Source organism: Anomaloglossus baeobatrachus, chromosome 4, assembly GCF_048569485.1.
Source record: "Anomaloglossus baeobatrachus isolate aAnoBae1 chromosome 4, aAnoBae1.hap1, whole genome shotgun sequence".
Lineage (NCBI taxonomy): Eukaryota > Metazoa > Chordata > Amphibia > Anura > Aromobatidae > Anomaloglossus > Anomaloglossus baeobatrachus.
Window position 1 is genome coordinate 406985845 of NC_134356.1, and position 27600 is coordinate 407013444.

A 27600-nucleotide genomic window follows, 5' to 3' on the forward strand; every position below is an offset into this window, starting at 1 on the left:
TGGTGAGGCCAAGAGGTTCAATTCACCGTTCTGCCCACTGGTTTTAGTTGCTCTGCTTTCCTCACTGGTATTCACAGCACTTGCATCAGAGAGAGCTCAACAACCAGAACTGGCAGGAAGGGAGACCGTTTTCTTGATTTTCTTTTTTTTTTATTAAACTTCACATTCCAAAAGCAGGCAGGAAGGAGGCAGCGACTAGAAAACGAAAGTTGCAATTTTTATTGGCACCATATCCACAGGCCTATGGCTCAATTAATAAAGACTGGCGATTTCCATGACGGTCTTAATGAGGGAGCGTGCTGGAGTCAGACGCTGGCGTAATTACTTTGATGAGTCGGGACCTATGGGCTTAGTTTATGCTGACAGAATACCCTTAATATTCATTATATCAGCTTGGAATAGAATGCCACAGTCCTCCTGGATTGTTGGGTATGCTATAAGTAGAAGCAAGGGATCCTTGTGTGGGCGTCACACGAGACAAGCTATTGCGCGATGCATCGTCGGGGTCACGGTTTTTGTGAAGCACATCGGCATCGCTTGCGACGTTGTTTCGTGTGACACCTCCGAGCGACGCAGAACCGCTCACAAATCGTAAGTCGTGTACTCGTCGCTTATTTTTAAAAAATTGTTTATTTTTAATGGAGCCGGTTGTTCATCCTACCTGGGGCAGCACACATTGCTCCATGTGACACCACGGGAACGATTAACATAGCTTACCTACGTCCCACGGCTCCCGCCAGCAATGCAAAAGGAAGGAGGTGGGCGGGTTGTTTACGTCCTGCTCATCTCCGCCCCTCCTCTTTCTTTGGCCGGCCGCTGTGTGACATCGCTGTGACGCCGAACGTCCCTCCCCCTTCAGGAAGTGGATGTTTGCCGCCCACAGCGAGGTCGCTCAGCAGGTAAGTGCGTGTGATGGTGGTTTAACGACTTTGTGCGCCACGGGCAACTAATTGCCCGTGACGCACAAACGACGGGGGCGGGTACGATCGCTCATGCAATCGCACGATAGATCGTACCCTGTGAAGCCCGCATTAGTCTTATGTTCAGATTGCCAATGCTCCGAAAGAATGACAATATCTTAGTGCTATAAAAGTACCAGTATCCTCACGTTTAAGGCTGGCTCACACTGGTGTATAACTCAGCTGAGCACCATCTGATGTTTTTTCCGATAGCACTCGTTCCAATGTTATTCTATGGGGCAGTGCCATTCAGTGCTTTTTTCTCATGCCGATTTGGCATAAGAGAAAAATCACTGCATGCTGCGAGGGGCAGTGTATATCAGACAGCGCACACCCATTCAATGCTATGGGTGGGTGCAAAACATCGGACTGCACTTGGGTGACATAAGATTACATAGCAAAAACGTGATGACAGATTCTTTAATCAAAGCAGGCATTCCATACGTTACTAGGCTGTGCATTGCTGTTTCAATAAAAATCTATTTTATCAGTAGATTATCACTACAGGACTAGATGTCTTGTGCCTGCTAATCCTTCTGCTCTGTATAAACCTGCCAACATGACTAATAGCTTTCTGTCAATGTACAGTGTACATAGAAACCTTCGAAACAGCAGTGTGTGGAGAGTAAGGCTATGTGCGCACGTTGCATATTTGCATGCAGTTACGCTGCGATCTGCACCGCAGCGTAACTGCATGCGTCCTGCGTCCCCAGCATAATCTATGAAGATTATGCAGGAGACGTGTGCACGTGGCGTATTAGAGCGCAGTGCTTCGGCTGCTGCCCGAAGCGCGCGTTCTAAGAAGTGACATGTCACTTCTTTCCTGCGCTCTGCATGCATCCCCCGCTCTGTCTATGTGAGGGGCTGCAGTCAGAGCACATGGAATCGGCTTTCATTTTTTCATTCACGGACTCTTTCTGCAGCGATTTGAAACGCACGTGTGCTGTTCAAATCGCTGCAGAAATTTCTGCAGGGACAAACTCTACGTGCGCACATAGCCTAATGCAGAGCTCAGCATTCACAGAACTGCTAGATCCGCAGCAGAAAAAAAGGTGATAGTATCAAAAGAAAAGCAAGCAGCTGAGTAAGTGACATTGTGGGAATCAGGATATCTGTCTCTACAGCTATCAGATAAAGCAAAAAACTTGACAGTTTCCCTTTAATCCTTACTGGTGTGTCGCCAGGGGTTAAGGGGATACCCAGAACCGGGCCAAGGGGTCGCTTCTGGAAAGGGGATCACGGTGTCGTGACCCGGTCTGTGCTCCCTGGTTCCACAATAAAAAGGGGGGTTATGTTCGTGACGCCACCCGTGGAATGTGATCAGAGATGACCACCGCTGCTGCAGAACCTCCGGGGTGATGGAAGGCAGCTTGAGATGGGACGGCTCCCCACGGGTAGAGCCTTTTCCCCGGGGCAGTGTGTTAGTAGTCTATGGGGGGAGTGCAGGACACGAGCACAATAAACAGGCAGACTCACGGTTTTGCAGTTTCTTTGTCCTTTACTGATGATGGTATTCAGCAGAGTACTGTCCACGGAGTCTGTGAGGGGTTCAGGGTTTCTCCCACCCAGCCGGGCCGTTTTGGCTTCCTTGCCTGCACTGTGTGTCTGTGGCCTGCTGCTGTGAACTATGCAGCCGGCTCTGCTGTGCTCTGCTCCTAGGTACCGACCTGACAGGCAACTCGAGTCCTTCCTAGTATGTTCCTGAACTCTCCTATGTTGCTTGTGTCTGTGGTACAGGTGAAAGATCTGGAATCTTCACTTCTCTGGTGGTAACTGTGCAGTATGTAACCTGCAGTCTCGGATCCAGCATCCGTTCTTGTGCTCCACTGGGATGAGCTCAGCAATGCTCTGCCTCCCAGGAATGTTCTCTGTGTAATCTGTCTCCTTTCCTCAGACCCTCAGCTAGGCCTGGAATTGGTCAGTGGATCCTGAGGTGAGCTAAAGCCAGCTTCCAACCTGCAGAGATCCTGTCTCCTCAGTGCTCTGCACTGAACTTCCAAACTGAAACTACTTCTGACCATTTCCTCCCCCCCAGCAGAATGTACAGGGAAGCAGCTTGGTCTCCCCCTTCTGGCCAGGAGGTCTTGGTGTTGTGTGTGGGGAGTTAACCCTTTGTGTTGTTACTGTGGCAACCCTGGGGTGCCACATTCCCCCTTAGTGAAGAACAGTACTCCGGGACTGTGAAACAAACAAACAAGTTATGAACAACAAGTGTATATATAAATACAGAGTCTCAAAAGGAAAAAATACAAAAACCTTAAAGCTCAAAAAGAGTCCAAAATGTTCAAAAATATATAAGTGTTCATACAGTATAGTCTCTGTAGGTACTGGGCTTTTGGTCTTAACGTTGCAATTAAATAAACATTTCAATCAACAAACACTTCTTAAAGGTGTCTCTACTCTGGTCGTAAGTGCAGTAGGCCTCACGGCCCTCGGGCCACCAACAATGTGATCAAGTTGTAACTCTCCGTGCTGCCACCTTACACCACTCTTCTCTCACCTTTTCTGTACACTAAACTGTTACGGTTTTTCATATAAACATTATAACATATGTACATTTTATATGCAATTCCACATTAGTCTTTATATCTTGCTGGTATATGACCCTGAGTACTACGCTGTGATCTGCGTACTGCTGGTGTACTGGGTGTACTTAGCATAATGGTGTGGGTGGAAGTGTACCTATTTGGTGTTTCTGGTACTTGTGAGGATGGGGGGCTGACTGTAGGACTGGCAAGCTCACTGGGACCAGGAATCTGTTCTTCCTCTACGGTTTCAACTTCCAGTACTTCTTGTCTTGAGACTTCTTGTGGTATGGGTTCTGATTGTGGTTCCACCACTTGAGGGAAGGCGATCATTGGGACTACTACTGCTCCATAGTAATTTGGCCATGTTTTTGGGAAATCTCCTAAGACTGTATGGAACACATCTTCTTCCTTCTTGACAGGTTGTACCTGTATGGGTAAGGTGACTTCTGGTGTCTTGAGGGTTTCAGGACACGGTTTGAGTTGATCTCTTGAAACGACAGCTGATGTCCTTCCTTCATCCTTACTGATGAGACACACTTTGGGATTATCCATACTGGATGGTAAGACTGTATATGGGGTGGTTTCCCACTGATTATCCAATTTGTTTGTGCGCCGTTTCCTCTTGAGAACTTGGTCACCAGGTTGCAATGGGGTTGCTAGAGCATGCTGGTTGAAGGTTCTCTCCTGTCTTCCCCTAGCTTGTTGGAGACTTTTCTCTACGCACTCTTGTACTTGGCGATACTGCTGCTGACGTAGGGTATCCCAATTGGATTCTTGAACTTCCGCATCTGGCTTCAGAATTCCCATATCTAAATCAATTGGCAGTTTACCGGGCCTTGCACGCATAAGGTAAGCGGGGGTGCAGTTTGTAGAACTCACCGGGACATGATTGTACAAGTCCACCAAGTCTGGCAATTTCTCTGGCCATTGATTTCTTTCTGACTCTGGTAAGGTCTTCAACAGGTCAATCACAATATGGTTCATCTTCTCGCATAAGCCATTTGTTTGGGGATGGTATGCTGTTGTGCGGATCTTTTTACAGCCATACATGTTGCAGAATTCTTGGAAGATCTGTGATTCGAAAGCTGGACCTTGATCTGCAAGGACTTGTTCTGGGTAACCATGGGGTCTGCAAAAGTACGTCTGGAATGCTTTAGCTGCTGTTCTAGCTGTAAGGTCTTTCACGGGTACCACCACTAAGAAGCGTGAGTAATGGTCCACGATGGTTAAGGCATAGACATAGCCGGACCGGCTTGGTGACAACTTGACGTGGTCTAATGCGACTAGCTCGAGTGGTTGCTTGGTTACTATGGACTGGAGTGGAGCTCTCTGGTTCTGTTGATCCTTTCTTCTGAGGTTGCACGGTCCGCATTTTCTACACCAATCTTCAATTGATTTTCTCATGCCAACCCAGTAGAATCTTTCTCTTAAGAGCACTTCCAACTTTTTCCAACCAAAATGACCAGCACCGTCGTGGTAAGCTTCCAGAACCATCTTGACGTCTCTCTTGGGCACGATGATCTGCCAGACCAACTCATGTGTTTTTGGATTGGTGTGCCTTCTACAGAGCTTCCCTTGGTACAGGAACAATTTACCTCTCTCCTTCCAGAGATGTTGCGTCTCAGCTGGGGCATTCTGATTAGGGTAAGCACCTTGTTGTGTCTTGTGTGTCAGCCCATCCGTGGTGTGCTAATGGGTTGAGAGTTGCCTGCTGTTGTTTTTGGTAGACACTCGGTTGGTACTGTCCCACCTTAGGACGGTGAAAGGCCGGCAGCTCAATTTCTTCCAGTCCCTCCGGTTCCTCTTCCACGTTCCCCGAGTGTGGCATCCGGGATAAGGCATCTGCATTCCCATTCTTGTGGCCTGCCCTGTACTTGATGACAAAGTTGTAGTTTGACAGTCGGGCTATCCATCGCTGTTCCAGCGCACCTAGTTTTGCAGAGTCCAGGTGGGTCAACGGATTGTTGTCAGTAAAGATGGTAAATTCTGCAGCTGCCAGGTAGTGTTTGAAACGCTCTGTTACAGCCCAAACTACTGCCAGTAGTTCTAACTTGAAGGAGCTGTAATTCTCTGGGTTTCTTTCTGTAGGTCGGAGCTTCCTGCTTGCAAAGGCAATAACTTTCTCCTTGCCTTCCTGCTTTTGAGACAATACTGCTCCCAGTCCTACGTTGCTGGCATCCGTGTACAAAATGAAGGGTTGATGGTAATCTGGATATGCCAGGATCTCTTCTCCTGTCAGTGCCCACTTCAACTTCTTAAAGGACTCTTCTCTCTCATCACTCCACTGGAAAGGAGGATTTCGGGCTGCAGACTTCTTTGACTGTCCTACCAGGATGTCTTGTAGGGGAGCTGCTAGCTTCGTGAACCCTTTTATAAATCTTCTATAGTAGCCCACCAGTCCCAGGAATTGCCTCACCTCTTTCACGCTGGTGGGTCTCGGCCAATCTCTTATCACGGTAACTTTTTCAGGATCTGGTGCTACCCCTTCTGAGCTCACGACATGTCCCAGGTACTGTACCCTTGGCTTTAGAAGGTGACACTTGGATGGCTTGATTTTCATGCCATAGCCGGATAAGGCTTCAAACACTTCTGCCAGGTCTTGTAGATGCTGTTCATAGGTCTTGGAGTAGACTATGACGTCATCCAGGTACAGGAGGACAGTTTCAAAGTTCTTATGTCCTAGGCAGCACTCCATCAGTCGCTGGAAGGTTCCAGGTGCGTTGCAGAGTCCAAACGGCATACAATTGAACTCACAGAGGCCCATCGGCGTGGTGAATGCTGTCTTCTCCTTATCAGCCTCTGCCACAGGAACTTGCCAATACCCACTAGTCAGATCTAGGGTGGAAAAGTAAGTAGCGGATTTTAATGCAGCCAATGACTCTTCCATCCTAGGTAATGGGTATGCATCCTTGTGTGTAATGCGGTTGATCCGTCTGTAGTCTACACACATCCTCATGGTCCCATCTTTTTTCTTAACTAGCACTAGTGGGGCTGCCCAGGGGCTACAACTGTCTCTTATTACTCCTGCTTCTTTCATTTCTTTGAGCATGTCTTTGGCGCATTGGTAGTGAGCCGGTGGTACTGGTCTATACCTCTCCTTTATGGGTGGATGGTTACCTGTGGGTATAGTGTGCTCTACCCCTTTGATCTGCCCAAAGTCTAATGGGTGTTTGCTGAATATTTGTTCATATTCCTTCACTACCCTGTATACTCCATGCTTTTGATGGGAGGGTGTAGAATCGGTACCTACATGTAGCTTTTGGCACCAATCCTCCAGCTTTCCCTCTGAGCCATTGTCCTCCGCCTGATTTGACGGCTTCAAGGGCTCAACGGTGGTGATGGCGTTGTTATCAACCGTATATAGCTTAGCCATGGTAGCATACTTTGGTAGGGTGACCTCATCTTCCCCACAATTTAGAAGGCGTATTGGCACTCTCCCCCTGTGTACCTCAACTATTCCTCTGGCCGTCAGTACAGTGGGCCTACTGTCTGAGTACACGGGTTCTACCAGGGCCTGATAGTCTCGCCCTCTGATGCCTATTGCAGCTCTACACCAGACCAGCATTTCTGTTTTGGGAGGAATTACAATAGGTATTGGGTCACTTACCCTTGCACTGCCAATTTCACCTCCTGACATTTCTACCTGCTGCTTCAGCATCAAGGCTTTAATTTCCTTCTGCAGGAGTCTCTGTTGCCCAGGTTTGGCAGTCTCGACGATCTGCTGCAAGACAGTAATTACCTCTGCAAAACAATTTTCAATTACATTCATTCCTAGCAGCATAGTTGGTTCACGTTCTCGTCGGTCAACATCAACAATGATAATACCCTGATTCTGCAATTCTACTCTCCCAATCTTAATGGTCATTTCTCTGAAACCAACCTGTGGTACTAATTCACCATTGCTAGCCCATATATTCAATGCAACATTAGATGGACCACTGCTAACGTCTGAATCAGCCCAGTACCTCTTATAAAGGGACATGCGGAATTGATGATATTTGGGAACCAGTGTCCAGCAAGGCGTTGAGCGGAATGCCATCCAGCACGATGGGGATGACTGGACGTCCCCCCACATACTTGTCGTGCCAGGGTGAGGGACCTTGAGAGTTCATTCCTGAGGAGCGGCCCGCCTCCCCAGGGGATCCCCATTTAAAGCACATTCACGGGCAAAGTGACCTGGCTCATTGCAACGGCGGCAAATGGGCTGTCCATCCGGCTGGTAGCGGTCGCCGGGTCGTCCTCTCGTCGCTTGGTATCTCCTAGGCCTCATCCATGGAACATCCTCCTTGCTGGTCGCCAGCTCAATCTTGGGTGCAGACTTGGATCCACGCAGCTCCTGGACGATTCTAGCCATGGAAGCAACAGTGTCTGTAAGGGCTTCAAGCTTTTGATGTAGAGCCTCATTAGTGATCGGCTCCAGGTGGTTAGCAGCAGCCGCTGACATGGCCGATGTCACCGGCACTACTGGCTGCTGGGGTGGCACTGTAAGGTGTTGAACAGAGTCTATATCCTGCGGCTCCTCCACCTGCTGGAGGCGGATGGCTCTATCCTTTAGCTGGGCAAATGTTAGTCCTGGATCCTGGATCACCATCATGCTCAGTTGTCCCCGGTGGGAAGGGGATGAGAGTCCATCCAGGAATTGGTCTATCAGCAGCTTATCTGCTCCAGGGGCTAAGGCAGGTTCTGCTAATTTAAGTGCTCTGAGCGCCTCCTGCAAGTTTAAAGCAAAGTCTCTTGCGCTCTCTCTAGGTTTTTGCTTGCATCCAAAGAACCTCATTTTAGCCCGGCTGCCAGCAGTGGATTCAAAAGCTGCTTTTAGTCCAGCTATGATATGCTCTACAGTGTCCTTTGCATCGTCCGGCCAGGATGTAGCCTCCCGCTGGGCATTGCCAGTTAACTGTCCCATAAGCATACCAACACGCTGAGCTTCTGTCAGGGGGTACATGCTGTAGTAGATTTTTAGCTTTCCGATAAAGTCATTAAGTGTGTTGGGCTCACCTGAGTACTGCGGCAGCCACACTGCACCCGGGGTGTACGGCATCAGGAACGGCATGATAGGTGCCGCTGCACCGCCGGGTACAACAGCATCTCCCTGCTGCGACATCTTTGCGCCCCCTTAGTTAATTTCACCAGTCTTCTTGACAGCAAGCCTGGGACACTTTTCTGCGTTTTCGTTCGGGTCGCAGCACCGAGCGCACCTCCTCCGCAAGCGGTAGGCGGAGTCTTAGTTTAGGCGCGATGTTTTCCCGCGCGTAGCAGCTAATGGCGCGATTAAAGATGGCGCCTGGAAAATTTTACCAATGATGTTTTTGGATTTTTCCAGGTATCTTTGCAAAGTTTAAAGTCCGTTCTTTGTTTCAACAATTCACAGTGCAAATCTTTTATGCGATGCAATAAGTCTTTACAGGCGCACGTCACCCGGGTTGCAGCCGGGTCCAGTCCGCATCCTGTTCGTGACGCCAAAGTTGTGTCGCCAGGGGTTAAGGGGATACCCAGAACCGGGCCAAGGGGTCGCTTCTGGAAAGGGGATCACGGTGTCGTGACCCGGTCTGTGCTCCCTGGTTCCACAATAAAAAGGGGGGTTATGTTCGTGACGCCACCCATGGAATGTGATCAGAGATGACCACCGCTGCTGCAGAACCTCCGGGGTGATGGAAGGCAGCTTGAGATGGGACGGCTCCCCACGGGTAGAGCCTTTTCCCCGGGGCAGTGTGTTAGTAGTCTATGGGGGGGAGTGCAGGACACGAGCACAATAAACAGGCAGACTCACGGTTTTGCAGTTTCTTTGTCCTTTACTGATGATGGTATTCAGCAGAGTACTGTCCACGGAGTCTGTGAGGGGTTCAGGGTTTCTCCCACCCAGCCGGGCCGTTTTGGCTTCCTTGCCTGCACTGTGTGTCTGTGGCCTGCTGCTGTGAACTATGCAGCCGGCTCTGCTGTGCTCTGCTCCTAGGTACCGACCTGACAGGCAACTCGAGTCCTTCCTAGTATGTTCCTGAACTCTCCTATGTTGCTTGTGTCTGTGGTACAGGTGAAAGATCTGGAATCTTCACTTCTCTGGTGGTAACTGTGCAGTATGTAACCTGCAGTCTCGGATCCAGCATCCGTTCTTGTGCTCCACTGGGATGAGCTCAGCAATGCTCTGCCTCCCAGGAATGTTCTCTGTGTAATCTGTCTCCTTTCCTCAGACCCTCAGCTAGGCCTGGAATTGGTCAGTGGATCCTGAGGTGAGCTAAAGCCAGCTTCCAACCTGCAGAGATCCTGTCTCCTCAGTGCTCTGCACTGAACTTCCAAACTGAAACTACTTCTGACCATTTCCTCCCCCCCAGCAGAATGTACAGGGAAGCAGCTTGGTCTCCCCCTTCTGGCCAGGAGGTCTTGGTGTTGTGTGTGGGGAGTTAACCCTTTGTGTTGTTACTGTGGCAACCCTGGGGTGCCACACTGGCAGATAGTCAGTAAATTAGTAAACAATTTACACATGGGTGAGAACTTGTATGCAAAGTATACCAGGCACAAAAAGTAAAATATCGTAATTAAATGGTAACAGTGCATTTATGATAGCACATAATTGTGTGTATTTGCATCACAGTATTCCCAAACTCAAAAAACTATGTTTAACCCCTTACAGACATTGGATGCACTGGGTACGTCCTGGCGATCGCAGGGGTTCAGGCGCTGTACACCCACAATCGCCGCCGGGTCTGCGGCTTATCTTGTAGCCGAGACCCGGCTGTCACAGTCTGTCTATACTCTTGTTCTTTTGTGTCCTCCCCGGCCCAGTATCTGTGGTATGATCAGACCATATCCCTCCATGGTCAGACACGGCCATTACACAGTACATAGCAGGGGCACATATATAAGATTATCTCAGCACAGGAACCTCTTTTTATAAACATATCCAATTGTGGAAATTATTATTCCAAGATCTATTGATTAAAATAAACATTGTTGGTGGGAAAACCCCTTTAGGGTTAGGGCTACATAGCTACCTACAATGTTACATGACAGTAGTTCTTAAAATAATAAAAAAAAATCTGCGCATCATAATTGTATGTAACGCATCTGCTATTTGCTTTCACGCGACTACTTTATAGCACTGATAAATAAGTAAATAAGACGGCCAAGTTGCAGTTAAGTCACACACAAGTCACATGTTGAGAGCGATTGGAATGAATTCTATGACAAGTAAGTCGGAAGCAATTTGCAACCAGCGATAGACAATCCATCATATTTTAAACATTTGCGGCTCTTTAGCTGCATGTCATAGTGCGACACCATAAGAAATAATTACATCTAATTTTGCAATGTGTCACGCGACACATTGTCATGTAGTCCAAGATTTATAAAAGGAGAAACAAATGCCAGAAGGGAAAGAAAAACAAAATGGAAAGTAGCGGTCAGATAATTCTTTACACCTCCATAAGATACCAGAATGATTTCCTAAATAGTGAATAGAGAGGAGCGGATCCGTTGAAGTTCAGTTTGACAAGTTTAGCGAGACTTTAGCTAAAGTTCGGTTGTGGACCCGGACTTGACCTAAACCCCATTGGAAGTCACTAATTGGGCAGTTTGGATCTCCACCCACATGTAGCAGGCCATAAACAGATCACTTCCGGGGGTGGGAGGACGGTGTTTTGTTTTGTTTTTTTTGTACACACTATATCCGATAACATTGCGGTTACCCCCCAGTGCAAGCCATTAAAACGCTGCAAGCGGCTGGGCAAAGGACTGAGCGTACCGATCACAGTGAGGCTCGCTCCAGTGGATAGCATAAGTAAAGCACCCAAAAACGGATTTTTTTGTAAAGTGCGTTTGGTACAAAGACCAAACTTAATCGATCGGATTCACTCATCTCTGGTCGTCAACAATTTTATCTTTCTATTCTATTCTATTTCGAATTTTTTTTTTTTCTCCCCCAACCGCTAAGAAAAGAAAAAAAACAAAAAAGAAAAATGCACAACGCGCGGAACATCTTTCTACTGGAAATATATAGGACATGGCCATTTCTTGCAACCTTTAGTCATCTAAACTCCATTATTCAGATACCTAGACTTACTTGTGTAGTTTTCCCAAATAAAAAAAAATATGTGTAGGTCAACCATAGACCCAACAACCAATATAGAAGGAATTCTCTAAACCTCATGTGAATAATGCTTATACAGTGCCTTGCAAAAGTATTCGACCCCCTTGAATTTTTCAACCTTTTCCACATTCCAGGCTTCAAACATAAAAATAAAAATTTTAATGTTATGGTGAAGAATCAACAAGTGGGACACAATTGTGAAGTTGAACGAAATTTATTGCTTATTTTAAACAAAAAAAAAAAATAACTGAAAAGTGGGGCGTGCAACATTATTCGTCAGTATCAACTTAAATACTTTGTAGCGCCACCTTTTTCTGCGATTACAGCTGCAAGTCGCTTGGGGTATGGGTCTATCAGTTTTGCACATCGAGACTGAAATTCTTCCCCATTCTTTCTTTGCAAACAGCTGGAGCTGAGTGAGGTTGGATGGAGAGCGTTAGTGAACAGCAGTTTTCAGCTCTTTCCACATATTCTCGATTGGATTCAGGTTTGGACTATGACTTGGCCATTCTAACACCTGGATACGTTTATTTGTGAACCATTCCATTGTAGATTTTGCTTTATGTTTTGGTATCATTGTCTTGTTGGAAGACAAACCTCCGTCCCAGTCTCAGGTCTTTTGAAGACTCCAACGAAGGGAATTTTGTTTACTTACCGTAAATTCCTTTTCTTCTAGCTCCAATTGGGAGACCCAGACAGTGGGTGTATAGCTACTGCCTCTGGAGGCCGCACAAAGAACTACACTTAAAAGTGTAAGGCCCCTCCCCTTCTGGCTATACACCCTCCCGTAGGAGTACGGATTCCTCAGTTTTAGTACCAAAGCAAGAAGGAGGAAAGCCAATAACAGTTTCAAAAACAAATTCAATCCGATAACAAGATCGGAGAACTTAAGAAACAACATGAACAACATGTGCACCCGAAAAACGAAACCCTAAGAACAAATAGGGCGGGTGCTGGGTCTCCCAATTGGAGCTAGAAGAAAAGGAATTTACGGTAAGTAAACAAAATTCCCTTCTTCTTTTTCGCTCCTAATTGGGAGACCCAGACAGTGGGACGTCCAAAAGCAGTCCCTGGGTGGGTAAAAAGATACCACATGAACGGGCTGTCAGACAGCCTCTTCCTACAGGTGGGCCACCGCCGCCTGAAGGACCTGTCTACCTAGGCTGGCATCTGCCGAAGCGTAGGTATGCACTTGATAGTGTTTGGTAAACGTGTGCAGACTCGACCAGGTAGCCGCCTGGCACACTTGCTGAGCCGTAGCCTGATGCCGCAATGCCCAGGACGCACCCACGGCTCTGGTAGAATGGGCCTTCAGTCCAGATGGGATCGGAAGCCCAGCAGAACGGTATGTGTGAAGAATTGGTTCCTTGATCCACCGCGCCAGGGTGGATTTGGAAGCTTGCGATCCCTTATGCTGACCAGCGACTAGGACAAAGAGCGCATCAGAACGGCGTAGAGACGCCGTGCGAGAAATGTAAATCCTGAGTGCTCTCACCAGGTCCAACAGATGTAAACCCTTTTCAAATTGGTGAACTGGATGCGGACACAAAGATGGCAAAGTGATATCCTGATTGAGATGAAAGGAAGAAACCACCTTGGGAGAAAACTCTGGAATTGGACGCAGTACTACCTTGTCTTGGTGAAACACCAGGAAGGGAGATTTGCAAGATAACGCCGCTAGCTCGGACACTCTTCGAAGAGACGTGACCGCCACAAGAAAAACTACCTTTTGTGAAAGCCGAGAAAGGGGAACCTCTTTCAAAGGCTCGAAAGGCGGCTTCTGGAGAGCAATGAGAACCTTGTTCAGATCCCAGGGTTCCAATGGCCGTCTGTAAGGAGGAACGATATGACAAACTCCTTGGAGAAACGTGCGTACTTTAGAAAGCCGTGCCAAGCGCTTCTGAAAGAATACGGATAGCGCGGAGACTTGACCCTTAAGCGAGCTAAGCGACAAACCTTTTTCCAACCCAGACTGCAGGAAGGAAAGAAAAATTGGCAATGCAAATGGCCAGGGAGAAAACCCTTGAGCCAAGCACCACGCTAAGAATATCTTCCACGTCCTGTGATAGATCTTAGCTGAGGATGGTTTTCTAGCCTGTCTCATTGTGGCAACAACTTCATGAGATAAACCTGAGGCCGCTAGGATCCAGGACTCAATGGCCACACAGTCAGGTTCAGGGCCGCAGAATTCAGATGGAAAAACGGCCCTTGAGACAGCAAATCTGGACGGTTTGGTAGTGTCCACGGTTGGCCTACCGTGAGATGCCACAGATCCGGGTACCACGACCTTCTTGGCCAATCTGGAGCGACGAGTATGGCTCGATGGCAGTCGGACTTGATTTTCCGGAGAACTCTGGGTAACAATGCTAGAGGTGGGAACACATAGGGGAGTCGGAATTGCGACCAATCCTGAACCAAGGCGTCTGCCGCCAGCGCTCGGTGATCGTGAGACCGTGCCATGAAAACTGGGACCTTGTTGTTGTGCCGTGACGCCATCAGATCGACGTCCGGCGTCCCCCAGCGGCAACAGATCTGCTGAAACACGTCCGGGTGAAGGGACCATTCTCCTGCGTCCATGCCCTGGCGACTGAGAAAGTCTGCTTCCCAGTTTTCCACGCCTGGGATGTGAACTGCGGATATGGTGGACGCTCTGCTTTCCACCCACGTCAAAATCCGCTGGACTTCTTGAAAAGCTTGGCGACTGCGTGTTCCCCCTTGGTGGTTGATGTACGCCACCGCCGTGGAATTGTCCGACTGAATCCGAATCTGCTTGCCTTCCAGCCATTGTTGGAAGGCTCGCAGGGCAAGATAGATTGCTCTGATTTCCAGAACATTGATCTGCAGGGTGGACTCTTCCTGAGTCCACGTCCCCTGAGCCCTGTGGTGGAGAAACACCGCTCCCCACCCTGATAGGCTCGCATCCGTCGTGACCACTGCCCAGGACGGGGGAAGGAACGACTTTCCCTGTGACAATGAGGTGGGGAGAAGCCACCAACGCAGAGAGTCCTTGGCAGTCTGAGAGAGGGAGACAGTCCTGTCGAGGGACGTCGATTTCCCATCCCATTGGCGTAGAATGTCCCATTGTAGAGGGCGCAGATGAAACTGCGCGAACGGGACTGCCTCCATTGCTGCTACCATCTTTCCTAGGAAATGCATGAGGCGCCTCAGTGAGTGCGACTGGCTCTGAAGGAGAGATTGCACTCCAGTCCGTAGCGAGCACTGCTTGTCCAGTGGAAGCCTCACTATCGCTGAGAGAGTATGAAACTCCATGCCAAGATAAGTCAGAGATTGGGTCGGGGTTAGATGAGACTTTGGAAAGTTGATAATCCACCCGAAACTCTGGAGAGTGTCTAGTGCCACCTTCAGACTGTGTTGGCATGCCTCTTGAGAGGGTGCCTTTATAAGCAGGTCGTCTAGATACGGGATGACCGAGTGACCCTGCGAGTGCAGAACAGCTACTACTGCTGCCATGACTTTGGTGAAGACCCGGGGGGCTGTTGCCAGACCGAAAGGTAACGCTACGAACTGTAGGTGTTCGTCGTGTATGACGAAGCGTAGGAAACGCTGATGCTCTGGTGCAATCGGCACGTGGAGATACGCATCTTTGATATCTATTGATGCTAGAAAATCTCCTTGAGACATTGAGGCTATGACGGAGCGTAGGGATTCCATCCGGAACCTCCTGACTTTTACGTGTCTGTTGAGCAACTTTAGATCCAGGACGGGTCGATACGATCCGTCCTTTTTTGGGACCACAAACAGATTGGAGTAAAAACCGTGACCTTGTTCCTGAAGAGGGACGGAGGTCACCACTCCTTCCGCCTTTAGAGCGGCCACCGCCTGCAACAGAGCATCGGCTCGGTCTGGTGGTGGAGAAGTTCTGAAGAAACGAGTTGGCGGACGAGAACTGAACTCTATCCTGTACCCGTGAGACAGAATATCCCTCACCCAACGGTCTTTGACGCGTGACAGCCAAATGTCGCCAAAGTGGGAAAGCCTCCCACCGACCGCGGGTGTGGGAATCGGAGACCGCAAGTCAGGAGGACGCCGTCTTGGCAACGGTTCCTCCGGCTGTCCTTTTTGGGCGTGACTGAGACCTCCAAGAATCTGAGCGTCTCTGGTCTTTTTGAGTCTTTTTTGACGAGGCGAATTGGGACCTGCCCGGTCCTCGAAAGGACCGATAACCAGACTGACCCTTCCTCTGTTGGGGTTTGTTTTGTCTGTGTTGCGGTAAGGATGAGTCCTTACCCTTGGAGTGTTTGATGATTTCATCCAAACGCTCTCCAAACAATCGGTCACGAGAAAAAGGCAAATTGGTTAAGCACTTCTTGGAATGAGAATCTGCTTTCCAATGTCTCAACCACAGGGCCCTACGCAAAACAACGGAGTTGGCTGACGCCACTGCCGTGCGGCTTGTAGCGTCAAGAACAGCATTAATCGCGTACGACGCGAATGCCGCCATTTGCGAGGTCAATGGTGCGACCTGCGGGGCAAATGCACGTGTGACTGAGTCGACTCGCGCAAGCCCGGCTGAGATAGCTTGGAGTGCCCATACGGCCACAAAAGAAGGCGCTAATGACGCTCCAATCGCTTCATAGATGGATTTCAGCCAGAGCTCCATCTGCCTGTCAGTGGCATCTTTAAGTGCCGCTCCATCTTCAACTGCAACCAAGGATCTAGCTGCAAGCCTGGAAATTGGAGGATCCACTTTTGGACACTGGGTCCAACCCTTGACCACCTCAGGGGGAAAAGGGTAGCGTGTATCTTTAAGCCGTTTAGGAAAACGCCTTTCAGGATAAGCGTGGGGTTTCTGGATTGCGTCTCTAAAGTCAGCGTGGTCCAGAAAAGTGCTTAATGTACGCTTAGGGTATCTGAAATGGATTCTCTCGTGCTGCGAAGCTGACTCCTCTACAAGAGGAGCTGGTGGGGAAATATTTAACATCTTATTGATGTTAAATATAAGATCATTAACTATGGCGTCACCATCTGGTGTATCTAGATTGAGAGCGGTCCCAGGATCAGAATCCTGATCAGTTACGTCCGCCTCATCACCCATAGATTCATCTCGCTGGGATTCTGACCATTGAGATGAATGTGAAGGCCCGTCATAGCGAGCCCGCTTAGGCTGCCCGGGGCCATCGTCCGAGTCAGAGTCTTCACCCTGAGGTGTATATGCCCGTCCCGGAGCTTGGAGGTAATTCAGCTGAGGGGGACCAGGGGGCAATGATTGCACAGTGTCCGTGGCCTGAAGTACAGGCCTAGCTCGCAATGTGTCAAGAATTTGTGACATAGTGAGAGACATTCTGTCAGCAAAAGCTGCAAACTCAGTTCCTGTCACCTGGACAGCATTCACAGGTGGTACACCCTGGGTCACGTCCAGCAGAGGTCCCGACTGTGCAAGCGCCGCAGGGGCCGAGCACTGCACACAATGGGGGTCCGTGGAGCCTGCCGGTAGAAAAGTCCCACATGCGGTGCAGGAAGCATATAATGTCTGTGACTTGGCACCCTTGCGTTTTACGGACGACATGCTGCTGGCTCTCTGCAATGTGAGAGAGTCTATAGCCAAAGGGCGACCAGCGCTATGTAATACCAAGTATTTGTAGAAACAAAATACTAAGAATACTACTGGCACAAGAGGGAGTGAGCCCTGAGGGCTGCTTACCGCCCGCTGAATAGCGGGTAAGAGGCGCAGAATTCCTTGTCTGGGTCTCCCCGGCTCCCCTCTGCAGCTCAGCGTGTCAGCAGGAATGGCTGCCGGCGTCTGTGGAGAGGGGCGGTCCGTGGGAGTTTCCAAACAAAAGTGCGGGAAACAGTGTCCCCTCTGTGCCGATTGTGAGGGCTGGAGTATGTAAAAACGACTCCAGCCCTCGGCGCTGATGCACTGGCCAGCGTCCCGCCCCTCTCCTGACTGGCAGGTCTGGGGGCGGGAACGAACGGAAGCAGGCCGCAAAAGCCGGGGACTCGAGTTATCAGCGCGGCCGCCGTAAAAGTGCGGGCCGCGCTGAAGTCCCCGGCGCACCACAAGTGCCAGCCGCGCCGCAGTCCCAGCGGCCGGCGCGACCGATTCCCAGAAGTGGCCAGCGTCCCGCCCCTCTCCTGACTGGCAGGTCTGGGGGCGGGAACGAACGGAAGCAGGCCGCAAAAGCCGGGGACTCGAGTTATCAGCGCGGCCGCCGTAAAAGCGCGGGCCGCGCTGAAGTCCCCGGCGCACCACAAGTGCCAGCCGCGCCGCAGTCCCAGCGGCCGGCGCGACCGATTCCCAGAAGTGTGCCTGCTTCAGCAAAGCTGAAGGAGGCCATGGCACAAGCGCCGTAGCGCTGATGTCCCCCGGCGCACTACAACACCCAGCATGCTGCGGTGTGAGCGCCAAATGCACGGGGACACAGAGTACCTTGAGGAAGCAGGGCCTATGTCCCTGATGTACTCCGCTCCATCCAGCATCTTCTCCAGGGGCTGTAGATGGAGCACGGTCTCAGTGCCTGGAGACCAGTAAATCCCACTTCACCCAGAGCCCTGTAAAAAGGGATGGGGAAGGAATCAGCATGTGGGCTCCTGCCGCCGTACCCGCAATGGGTACCTCAACCTTACAAACACCTCCGACATACAGTGGGGTGAGAAGGGAGCATGCTGGGAGCCCTGTATGGGCCCTCTTTTCTTCCATCCGACATAGTCAGCAGCTGCTGCTGACTAAAAACAATGGAGCTATGCGTGCGTGTCTGACCTCCTGCGCACAAAGCTAAAACTGAGGAATCCGTACTCCTACGGGAGGGTGTATAGCCAGAAGGGGAGGGGCCTTACACTTTTAAGTGTAGTTCTTTGTGCGGCCTCCAGAGGCAGTAGCTATACACCCACTGTCTGGGTCTCCCAATTAGGAGCGAAAAAGAAAGGTTTTTTTTCAAGAATGGTCCTGTATTTGGCTCCATCCATCTTCCCATCAATTTTAACCATCTTCCCTGTTCCTGCTGAAGAAAAGCCTCGATGCCCCAAGTGAAGGACCGGATGGGATGGATTGTAAAAATAGCCTAACTAAAACTTGAATTACAAAATAATAGAGCACATGTCCATAAACTTACTATATAAAAAGGACTCCTGACCAGCAGGGGTGCGCATCTCCTCCGCAGGAAACCGCAGCTGACTGTACCTACAATCAGGATTCAGTGCGCTGCGGTCTCTCACTTGTGTTCTCCCTAATGGAGGACGCATGCCATTCCGCAGCAAACAATTGACATGCTGCGGTCTAGAAACACGCACCGCATGTCCGTGTTTGCTGTGGAAAAAAAAAAAGCAAAGTGGGAAGATTTCTAGAAATCCCATCCACTCTGATACTGTACACCGCAGTGGTTTGGATGCAGTTGAAGCATGCTGCGTCCAAAATGCAGCAAATACTGATCGTGGGCACACCCCCTAAAGCCTGCTTTACACGGGACGACCGATCGTGCTATTTCACGATCGATCGAACCCACCCCCGTCGTTTGTGCGTCACGGGCAATTGATTGCCCGTGGCGCACAAACTCGTTAACCCCCGTCACACGTAGTTACCTCCCGGGCGACGTCTCTGTGGGCGGTGAACATCCACTTCCTGAAGGGGGAGGGATGTTCGGCGTCACAGCGACATCACGCGGCCGGCCAATAGAAGCTGAGGGGCAGAGATGAGCGGGATGTAAACATCCCGTCCAACTTCTTCCTTCCACATAGCCGGCGCCATGTTTCATAAATGATTTTATGAAACCTGGCGACAAGTACACAACTCACGATTTGTGAGCGATACTAAGTCGCTAGGAGGTGTCACACAGGCAGACGTTGCAAGCGATGCCGGATGTTCGTCACAAAAATCGTGACCCCGACGATCTATCGCACGATAGATCGTCTCGTGTGAAGCACCCTTAAGACTACACCATCACCATTCTCCTATACTGTTATAATCTCAATCTTCTCACCTCCTATAGTAGTTCTAGCCATGCAGTATCAAAAAATACTTAAGTCCTTTTGGAAAGAAAAAAAAAAGCCAATACTGGGTTTCTCTTGCTTAGACTAGCCCACTTTGTCCAATCCCACAGAGCAGCTACAGTAGTAGACATTGTGAAATAAAAGTTCATGCTTGCGTTGTAAAACAGGCCAGGGCCAATGTGAACCCCTGCACAACAAGGCAACTGGCAAAAGTCTGATGAATCATGTTGTTTTCTTATACATCATGGTGAATTGTCTGGCGCTTGTGTGCAGTTTGTGGGGAAAAGATGGCACTACAGATAGAAGACAAGTGGGTAAAGGCAATAAAACGCTCCAGACAATATTCTGTGGGAAAGCTTGAGTTCTGTCCTTCATGAGGATGTTACCTTGGCATGTGCTACCCGTTTGTGGTACATCATCATAAACCAAGAATAAATCTTTCAATAACAATGATTATCTTAATGGCAGAGGCATCTCTCACAGCAGGATAATGAACCCTATCAGACTGCAAAAACATCCAGGTATAGTTTGTGGATCACCGTATAGAGTGCAATCTAGGATTGCAAGTTTTCCAGATCTCAGTCCAATCGTGCATCTGTGGGATGTGCTGGGGGAAAATTAAAAAATTCCGATCTATGGAGGCCGCACCGTGTAACTTCCAGGACGTAAACAATCTGAAGTGAATATCTTGGTGTCAGATACCACAAGACACTATTAGAGATCTTGTAAGGTCAATGTCTCGGCGAGACAATTGTTTTGGCAGGGAGACGTACAAAATATTATGTTACTGTTCTGGCTGATCGGATATAGATGACCACTAAGATGAGGGATTTCATTTTATTGTACTTGAAGACTTATTGCTGTACAGACATTTACATAAAACCATGCATTTCATTTATGTACAGTGACTGAACACCCCACAATGCATCACCGTCTTCCGTAAAATACAGAAGTATTTACAGTATATGAAAATTACAGCACAGTAAATACCACAGCAGTGAATTTCTGTACAATACTAATTGACATGTTGCAATCAAAATGGAAAAATAAAAAAAATAAAAAAAATTGTAAATTTTCACATTAGTGAATTAGTTTCTTCCAATGCACCTACAATTAAATATGGTAAAACCTGTACCATTTCATAATCCTCTATATTAGTCAATATCTGCTTCTCTTCACAACATAGCTCCTGACCTTCTACGACATACAGAAATCCCTTCAAAATCACGCGCTTGCCATAGACATGGCCCATCAAGTCTATCATCTCTTGCCAAAACACAGTATTCATTACTCTGCAGAGTCTCTAAATCCTTCACTAGTTTCTACTTTTCTTACAAACGTCTACTTTCAAAAAGACCTTTAAAAAAAGGTGATCAAAAATAGTTGGACAGTATTTTATTTTTAAAAAAAAGTCAACTGCCGAGTCTGAGGGGCATAAAAAAACAAAAAAAGGAAAAAAAAAACAAAAAACAAAAAACTGCATCTGTAGGAGTCAATAGGTGGTCTCTAAAAATCTTCACAACTACAATAAAATTGTCTTAAGAAAAACCCTCTACACTACATAAAAAATTAAATACTTATCACAAAAACACATAAATGAAGGAATGTACAGTAAACAAAAAGGACAAATAAATTCCAGTAGGTAACATGGAAAACCTGCTAAAATAGAGTCTCTCAGGATTTGCTCAAACAAGATTCAGATGTAAAAATAACAATGGTTGGGGTATTTCTGACATTCTGAGGAAAAAAAAAAAAAAATTACTGGCTCAGATTACAGTCTATGGATTTCAAGACCTATGAGCTGGAGAAATCCAAAAGGTGAAGAAACCACCAAATATGGCCGTGGTTACTGATCTCACGTCACGCTCGGACTCCCTCAACATTACAGGCATTATCCAACAGATTTACAGTAAGATAGACATTGTAATGCCCCACACTTATGTTTTAAACAGTCAATGTCGGGATGATAATAAATTACTTTTTATTATTCCCCTATCTTAGGGGTACGGCGGAGAAGACTCTACTTTAACAGTGTTGACTGAATACCAGTAGCTGCCACTGAAAGGGAACAGGGGGTAACACATACAGTAAGATCCATGACATAATCCCATTATCTTTATGGAATCTTTATGGAAAAGATAAAAATGTACATATCTATAAAACAAGTCCAGCCAAAAGGCAATTTGCAACTTAAACCAACGTTTCTTTCCGCTTCATGCTTTGTTGTGTCTTCTCCCGCACTTTCCGACTGCCTTTCTGTGTTTTTTGAGTTTTGCCAGCCTTCGGATCCTCTGGCGAGTCTGCAATACAACTGTCAGCAGTTGCTTCAAAGTCCATTTCTACAATGCTGGATACGGTGGACGAGCGCCTCTGTACTTTGGCGTTTGGCACAGGCGGGTGATTTTCTTCACACTCCTCACTGAGGTCGGGCAGCTCTTTTAATTCGGTGGGTGATGAATGTTGGTATGGAGCGACCGCGGTTCTGATACAGTTCAGCCACTGCTGCTTGTGAAAGATGTCATTGGCTTGGAGTGTGTGACTCTGGCCGAGGCAGGCATCTTGGAACCGAACCCTGAAGATGTTTTTAGCTAAAAAGTAAAAAAGAAAAACTTTTTTTTATTCGGCTATAAATGGGAATTTTAAACATACATTGAATATGGCCAAAAAAGACATTTTTGAGCCCACAGCTTCAAATTGCTTTACATATTTAGATTTAGATGTCCGACATCAAAACTGAAGGCTGCATCAGGGAATATGACCATCTGTACTGAGACCATTATAAGCTTAGCAACTTAGGACAAGAGGTCACATCAGAACCAACACATTTATATATCTTGGATGAAGTCCTCTTAAAGGGAACCGGTCATCAGTTTTTCCCTATTAAACCAAAAATATCACCTTCTGCAGCTCCTGGGCTGCATTCTAGGAAGCTGCACCTTGTTGCTGGCCCCCCTTGCAGACCCCTAAAAGAACTTTATAAAATCTTACCGTTTCCTATGCAAATGAGTTTGGTTGGCCAGATAAGCGGGCTCCAATTAGTCTCCTGTCTCCCCCTCCTGCCGCTATTTGCCATCCCCCAGTCCTGATTTAAATGGATGACGCCGCCCCCGTCTTTGTGCACGCTGCTGGAGTCTTGTGCAGGCGAATTTCACTGTACCCTTATCGCAGGGCTGAGCATAAAATTTCACTCGTCCGAGCGCCGGTGATTTAGTTGCGCAGGCGCGAGATCATGGACGGCGCTGTGTGTGACCTCACCAGCATCATCCTCATACCCACGCAACTACATCATCCGCGCTCGCGCGAGGGAAATTTTATGCTCAGCCCTGCGATAAGGGGACAGCGAAATGCGCCTGCACGAGAATCCAGCAGCGTGCACGAAGACGGGGGCGGCGTCATCCATTTAAATCATGGCTGAGGGACGGCGAACAGCGGCAGGAGGGGGAGACAGGAGACGAATTAGAGCCGGCCCATCTGGCCAACCAAACTCATTTGCATAGCAAACAGATTAAGTTCTTTTAGGGGTCGGCAACAAGGTGCAGCTTCCTAGAATGCAGCCCAGGAGCTGCAGAAGGTGATATTTTTGGTTTAATAGGGAAAAAACAGATGACAGGTTCCCTTTAAGTAATTATTCTGAGCTACGGTGACCACATGCTTTACATAGCTGTTCCAGAAACGTGTATGCTTGGCAGAGTCTAGAATGCATGATTTCTCACTGGGGAGAAGGGAACCCTTGAGAGCAGCTTATCTCTCCTTATAACAAAAGGTGGTTTTTAGCATGTTCAGAGAAGCAAAGTAAAACACATTAACACAGATAAGCATACCTTTGTCGGAATTGCTGAACGCCCCCCTGAAGGAGCCTCCCATTCTTACATCGCCGTCCTGGAGATCCTCTAACACCAAGTCTTGGACAGGGATCGGCTGCCTGTAAACCTGGTAATGGAGACGCTCGTTCCGTGTAACTGGGCGTGTTAAAACCAGAATCTCTTGAAAAAGGAACAGGTACAGTTTCTGCGAAGAAACAAAACACCAGATTAGATTATCCCATTTTATGTGAAACCGTTTCCTTCATCAACATAAAGCACAGAACTATCCACTCGGTATCTACTGTGAAATAGACTCTACAGAATATACTGAACAGATTTCTACTTTCTTGCTGTCATGTATAATTATACCTTTTTAACAACCGGTGGTGATACAGCAGCATAAAAAGCTTCCTGCATAAAGCAGGAGGTAAAGGTAGTCCTGGAAGTACAGACTGCAAATCTTATAGTTCCTGCCCTACAATAATACACTTACAATGCTAAAACTGCAAGCCATCCTGTCATTCCTGCATGTGTAACACGTCATTTACATTGGTAAGACACATTTGTATGCGTGATCTCATTGTTTACTTCAGTCTTGTGAATGCCGTGCAGCAGAAGAATGCCACCCCTCCACATGGCATCATTTTAGCTAGTTTCGAGGTGCAGTAAAGCCTCATTTCATTAGTAATTACGCTCTCAGACACTTACATGGCCATTTTTATTCTTTAGTTCTCCATGACACAGTAGTGACTTGCTTGATTCTATCCGCAGGTCTCTCTGTTTATCGTCGAGGTACTCCAGCTTGTCGATGTAATACTGGCATTCAGACTCGCCCTTTTTCAAGTTTATGTCTGCAAGAACACCTTGGATTAAGAAGAGCTGTAAAATGAAAGAAGAAAAAATGTTAATTAAAATAAAATTGCAATAAAGTGGGGCAAAAATATTGGGAAGTAAAATTGTTTCTTAAAGAGGTTTGCCAAATTTGTTCATTATATATTATATCTATCTATGATATAGGGAACATATGGTTTGGTAATAGCAAGCCAATTCTTTGGTCAATTCCACAGTTATCTAAAATTATTAGTAGCTTGTCATGTGACAGAATGGTGATAGAGTAACTAATAAATATAAATCATGGCTTTTGTGGCTTATGTCCAGATTGATTCTATATATAAACCACGTGGGTCCACTGATGTCATGACCTTAACATGACCACCATGCTGACTAATGACCTCCTTGAAAGACTGCCAGGAAAACTGGTTTCACAGCTTGTTATCCTAAGACTCTCTTTAACTCAACACAACTTACCGCTTCCTCCAAACTCTTCACGTCTGGATGGTCTTTGGGAGTGTGTCGCAAAATCTCCTTGAGAAGAAGGGGATACTTGACTAGGCGGCTTCTTGGAATATCAAGAAAGCTCCACAGATCCAATTTGCGACTGAAAGGAGACTCAAGACATCTCTGGAGAAAATCCTGAACTCTGCGATCCAGTTTCTTCTGATCCAGAAGAGCTTTTGCTGCCAACTGGTTACTGCAGTACCCTTTGTAAGCATTGAGTCGTGGTAACTAAAAAAACAAAACCCAAACAATCCTTAGTAAAAAGAGGGTTATGGTAAATAATGTGCGAAGGGTGACATTTTTTCTTACTATAAAACTGTTGCTCCAAAACAAAAAATAAAAAAACAAAAGCTTTTAAGAACTTACCCAGTTTACAAGAATGGGACCAATGTGCCCGACCGTTCCATCTGGTCTTGTTGCTTCTCCTAGTTTAGTTAGAAGTTCTAAAATGAAAAAAGTGTAAATATTAGAAATCAAATCCTAAAAATACTTGGCCATGGGATAGACAAGACATCACACAAGTACCTTCAAACCTACCTTCATGCAGGGGAATGTAGGCGTCCAGATCTCCAAATATCTGTGCCAGCTCTTCTTCAGACATAATTGATAGCTTAAGCATGGGGTCATGGTAGGCCTTCCTTGCCAGCTTGAGGTCTTCAATGAGGTCTTGTTCTCCTCTGGTCATTTCAAATATAGCCTTTAAATACAGAAGAGAAGGTGTAAATATAGGCATCGTAGTCAAAGGGTTTACCCGCTCAGAATATCTACACATTAATATTCTAGATTACCAATATCAACTGTATAGACTACACAGATATTACACTTCAGGCTCAAAAGTAGACCTGACAGTTTAGAAGAGACTATTTTCTCAGGAAGACAATACATTAATAATACAGAATATTCAGGAATTCAGGTACCTCTTGCCGTTTTATTTCCTTGGTGCTTAACGATTCCTTCATGTTGATGTCTAGCATCTCAGACCATAGGACACTATTTCTTCGTTTTGGAGGAGTTGGTGCGGCCATTTTGCTACAAGATTTGTGTATACTGCCTGGAGACTTGTTTTCAGCTCGCATTGTGAATGACTATTGGGAAGAAAGCACAGGAACTGCTCAGTACTTGCTGAACTTCGGTGTACATACTTTAGACAGATACATTATTCACAAAGACATACTTTCTCGCAAGCATGATGGCAAAAACCAGGCCACAACAAGGAAAACTTATCGGGGCAAAACAACAGTGTGTCCATGTAACATGAGCAATAACAGGGGTGTGATAACTTGTAAAACATAAAATGTGGATATATAATGGTTGGTACTTGTGAGCATTACAGAATATTAAATTACCTGGATAGTTTGGCCAAAGCGTCGGACGGCGCCATTTCGTACAGGAGATATTAAATTTGCGAGTGATGTTACGCGTGCTAAAGGCCGTACTCTTTTGTTGCTCGGCTCCTGAAAATGCAGAGAAAAAACATATACATTATAGCTAGCCTGAAGCTTTCCATTTTTAAGCCTTTATGCTGCGTGAAGGCTATCAAATCACAGGCATTCTTCAACACAAAGCAAATATGTAGTTCTAACTAGCATGTAGAGGAACGCAGACAATACCGGCTTACGTAGGTTGGCCTGTCTGCACGCAAACTGCATTAGACAGAAAAACACAAGTAATCCAAGTAAATATTCAAAGGGCAAGCGCCTCACAGAAATATACCTAGAGGGAGTCCACGCAGAGGATTATCTACCAGGGACTGAGCTAGTCAAAACCAGACTCCAATATGCCCAAATGCCAAAGCAAATAAAAATGATCAACCACTGATAAAAGGAGAACAGACAAGACATTTAGTTAGATGTGGTTCAATAATAATGAAGCCGATTGTAAATCATATCAAGTTCACCTGACTTCATAAGCCAACATGCAATTCTTGCCATTTTCTAATGTGACAGTGACCCCCTTCTAGGAAACCATTGTTAAAGGGGTTGTCCAGTGAATAGGGGATCACTTATTTACCCCATTTGTTTGTACTCACACCGATCGGCAGAATGGATCACATTTATCCCTGTTGTGAAATGGTGCAGCAGTCTGTATGCCCGATTGCTGCTCATATCACTCCCCAGGGCTGTGGAGTCGGAGTCGGAGTCGTGGAGTCGGAGCTCATTTTGGTGGAGTCGGAGTCGGAGTCGGTATAAAATGCACCGACTCCGACTCCTAAAATATATAATAAATTGGGGACAGGAGTGCAATGCAGAATGTGCTGAATATTTTACTAAATAATAACATTTAGTATAATGCTTATATTTAAGTGAAAAATTTATTGTAGTACAATGTGAACATCAGACATTTAATTGTTTTTATGATACAATAATCAAGATATTTGGATAGAACATAAAATATTTATTGGAATACAACTTTAGAACACAAAAAACTAATAAATTGTAAATATGTAATATATATATATATATATATATATATATATATATATATATATATATATATATACACAGTGTATATACACACACAAGATATATATGTAATCTACTGTATATTACATAGTGTATTACATATTTACAATTTATTACAGTTTTTTGTGTTCTAAAGTTGTATTCCAATAAATATATTTTATGTTCTATCCAAATATCTTGATTATTGTATCATAAAAATTATTAAATGTCTGATGTTCACATACACATATTCATGTACTACAATAAATTTTTCACCTAACTATAAGCAATATATGTAGGAGTCGGAGTCGGAGCCGGAGTCGGAGTCGGAGCTGGAGTCGGAGTCGGTGCAAGAGAATTTGAGGAGTCGGAGTCGGAGTCGAAGGTTTGGCTTACCGACTCCACAGCCCTGTCACTCCCCATGGGATGCTGAGCGCTGCCCTTGGCATTTTGTGGCAGCTCCATAGGGCATATGTACTGTTGCTTGATTCTACAGGGATT

At 46.8% G+C, this 27600-nt stretch overlaps 1 protein-coding gene across 2 annotated transcripts in view; it reads right to left on the bottom strand.

The window, feature by feature from the left end:
- Window positions 1–20340: 20340 nt before the first annotated feature.
- NET1 (neuroepithelial cell transforming 1) overlaps window positions 20341–27600 on the bottom strand; it is a 79428-nt gene continuing 72168 nt past the window's right edge. For both annotated transcript variants that reach the window (XM_075345343.1, XM_075345344.1), the window contains 8 exons: window positions 26005–26112; window positions 25576–25743; window positions 25196–25355; window positions 25025–25101; window positions 24629–24886; window positions 24029–24199; window positions 23339–23525; window positions 20341–22105 (listed from right to left, as the gene is read on the bottom strand). In XM_075345343.1, the coding sequence (XP_075201458.1) occupies window positions 21708–22105; window positions 23339–23525; window positions 24029–24199; window positions 24629–24886; window positions 25025–25101; window positions 25196–25355; window positions 25576–25743; window positions 26005–26112 (1527 nt within the window). In that variant the 3' untranslated portion in view covers window positions 20341–21707. The remainder of the gene's footprint in view (window positions 22106–23338; window positions 23526–24028; window positions 24200–24628; window positions 24887–25024; window positions 25102–25195; window positions 25356–25575; window positions 25744–26004; window positions 26113–27600) is intronic.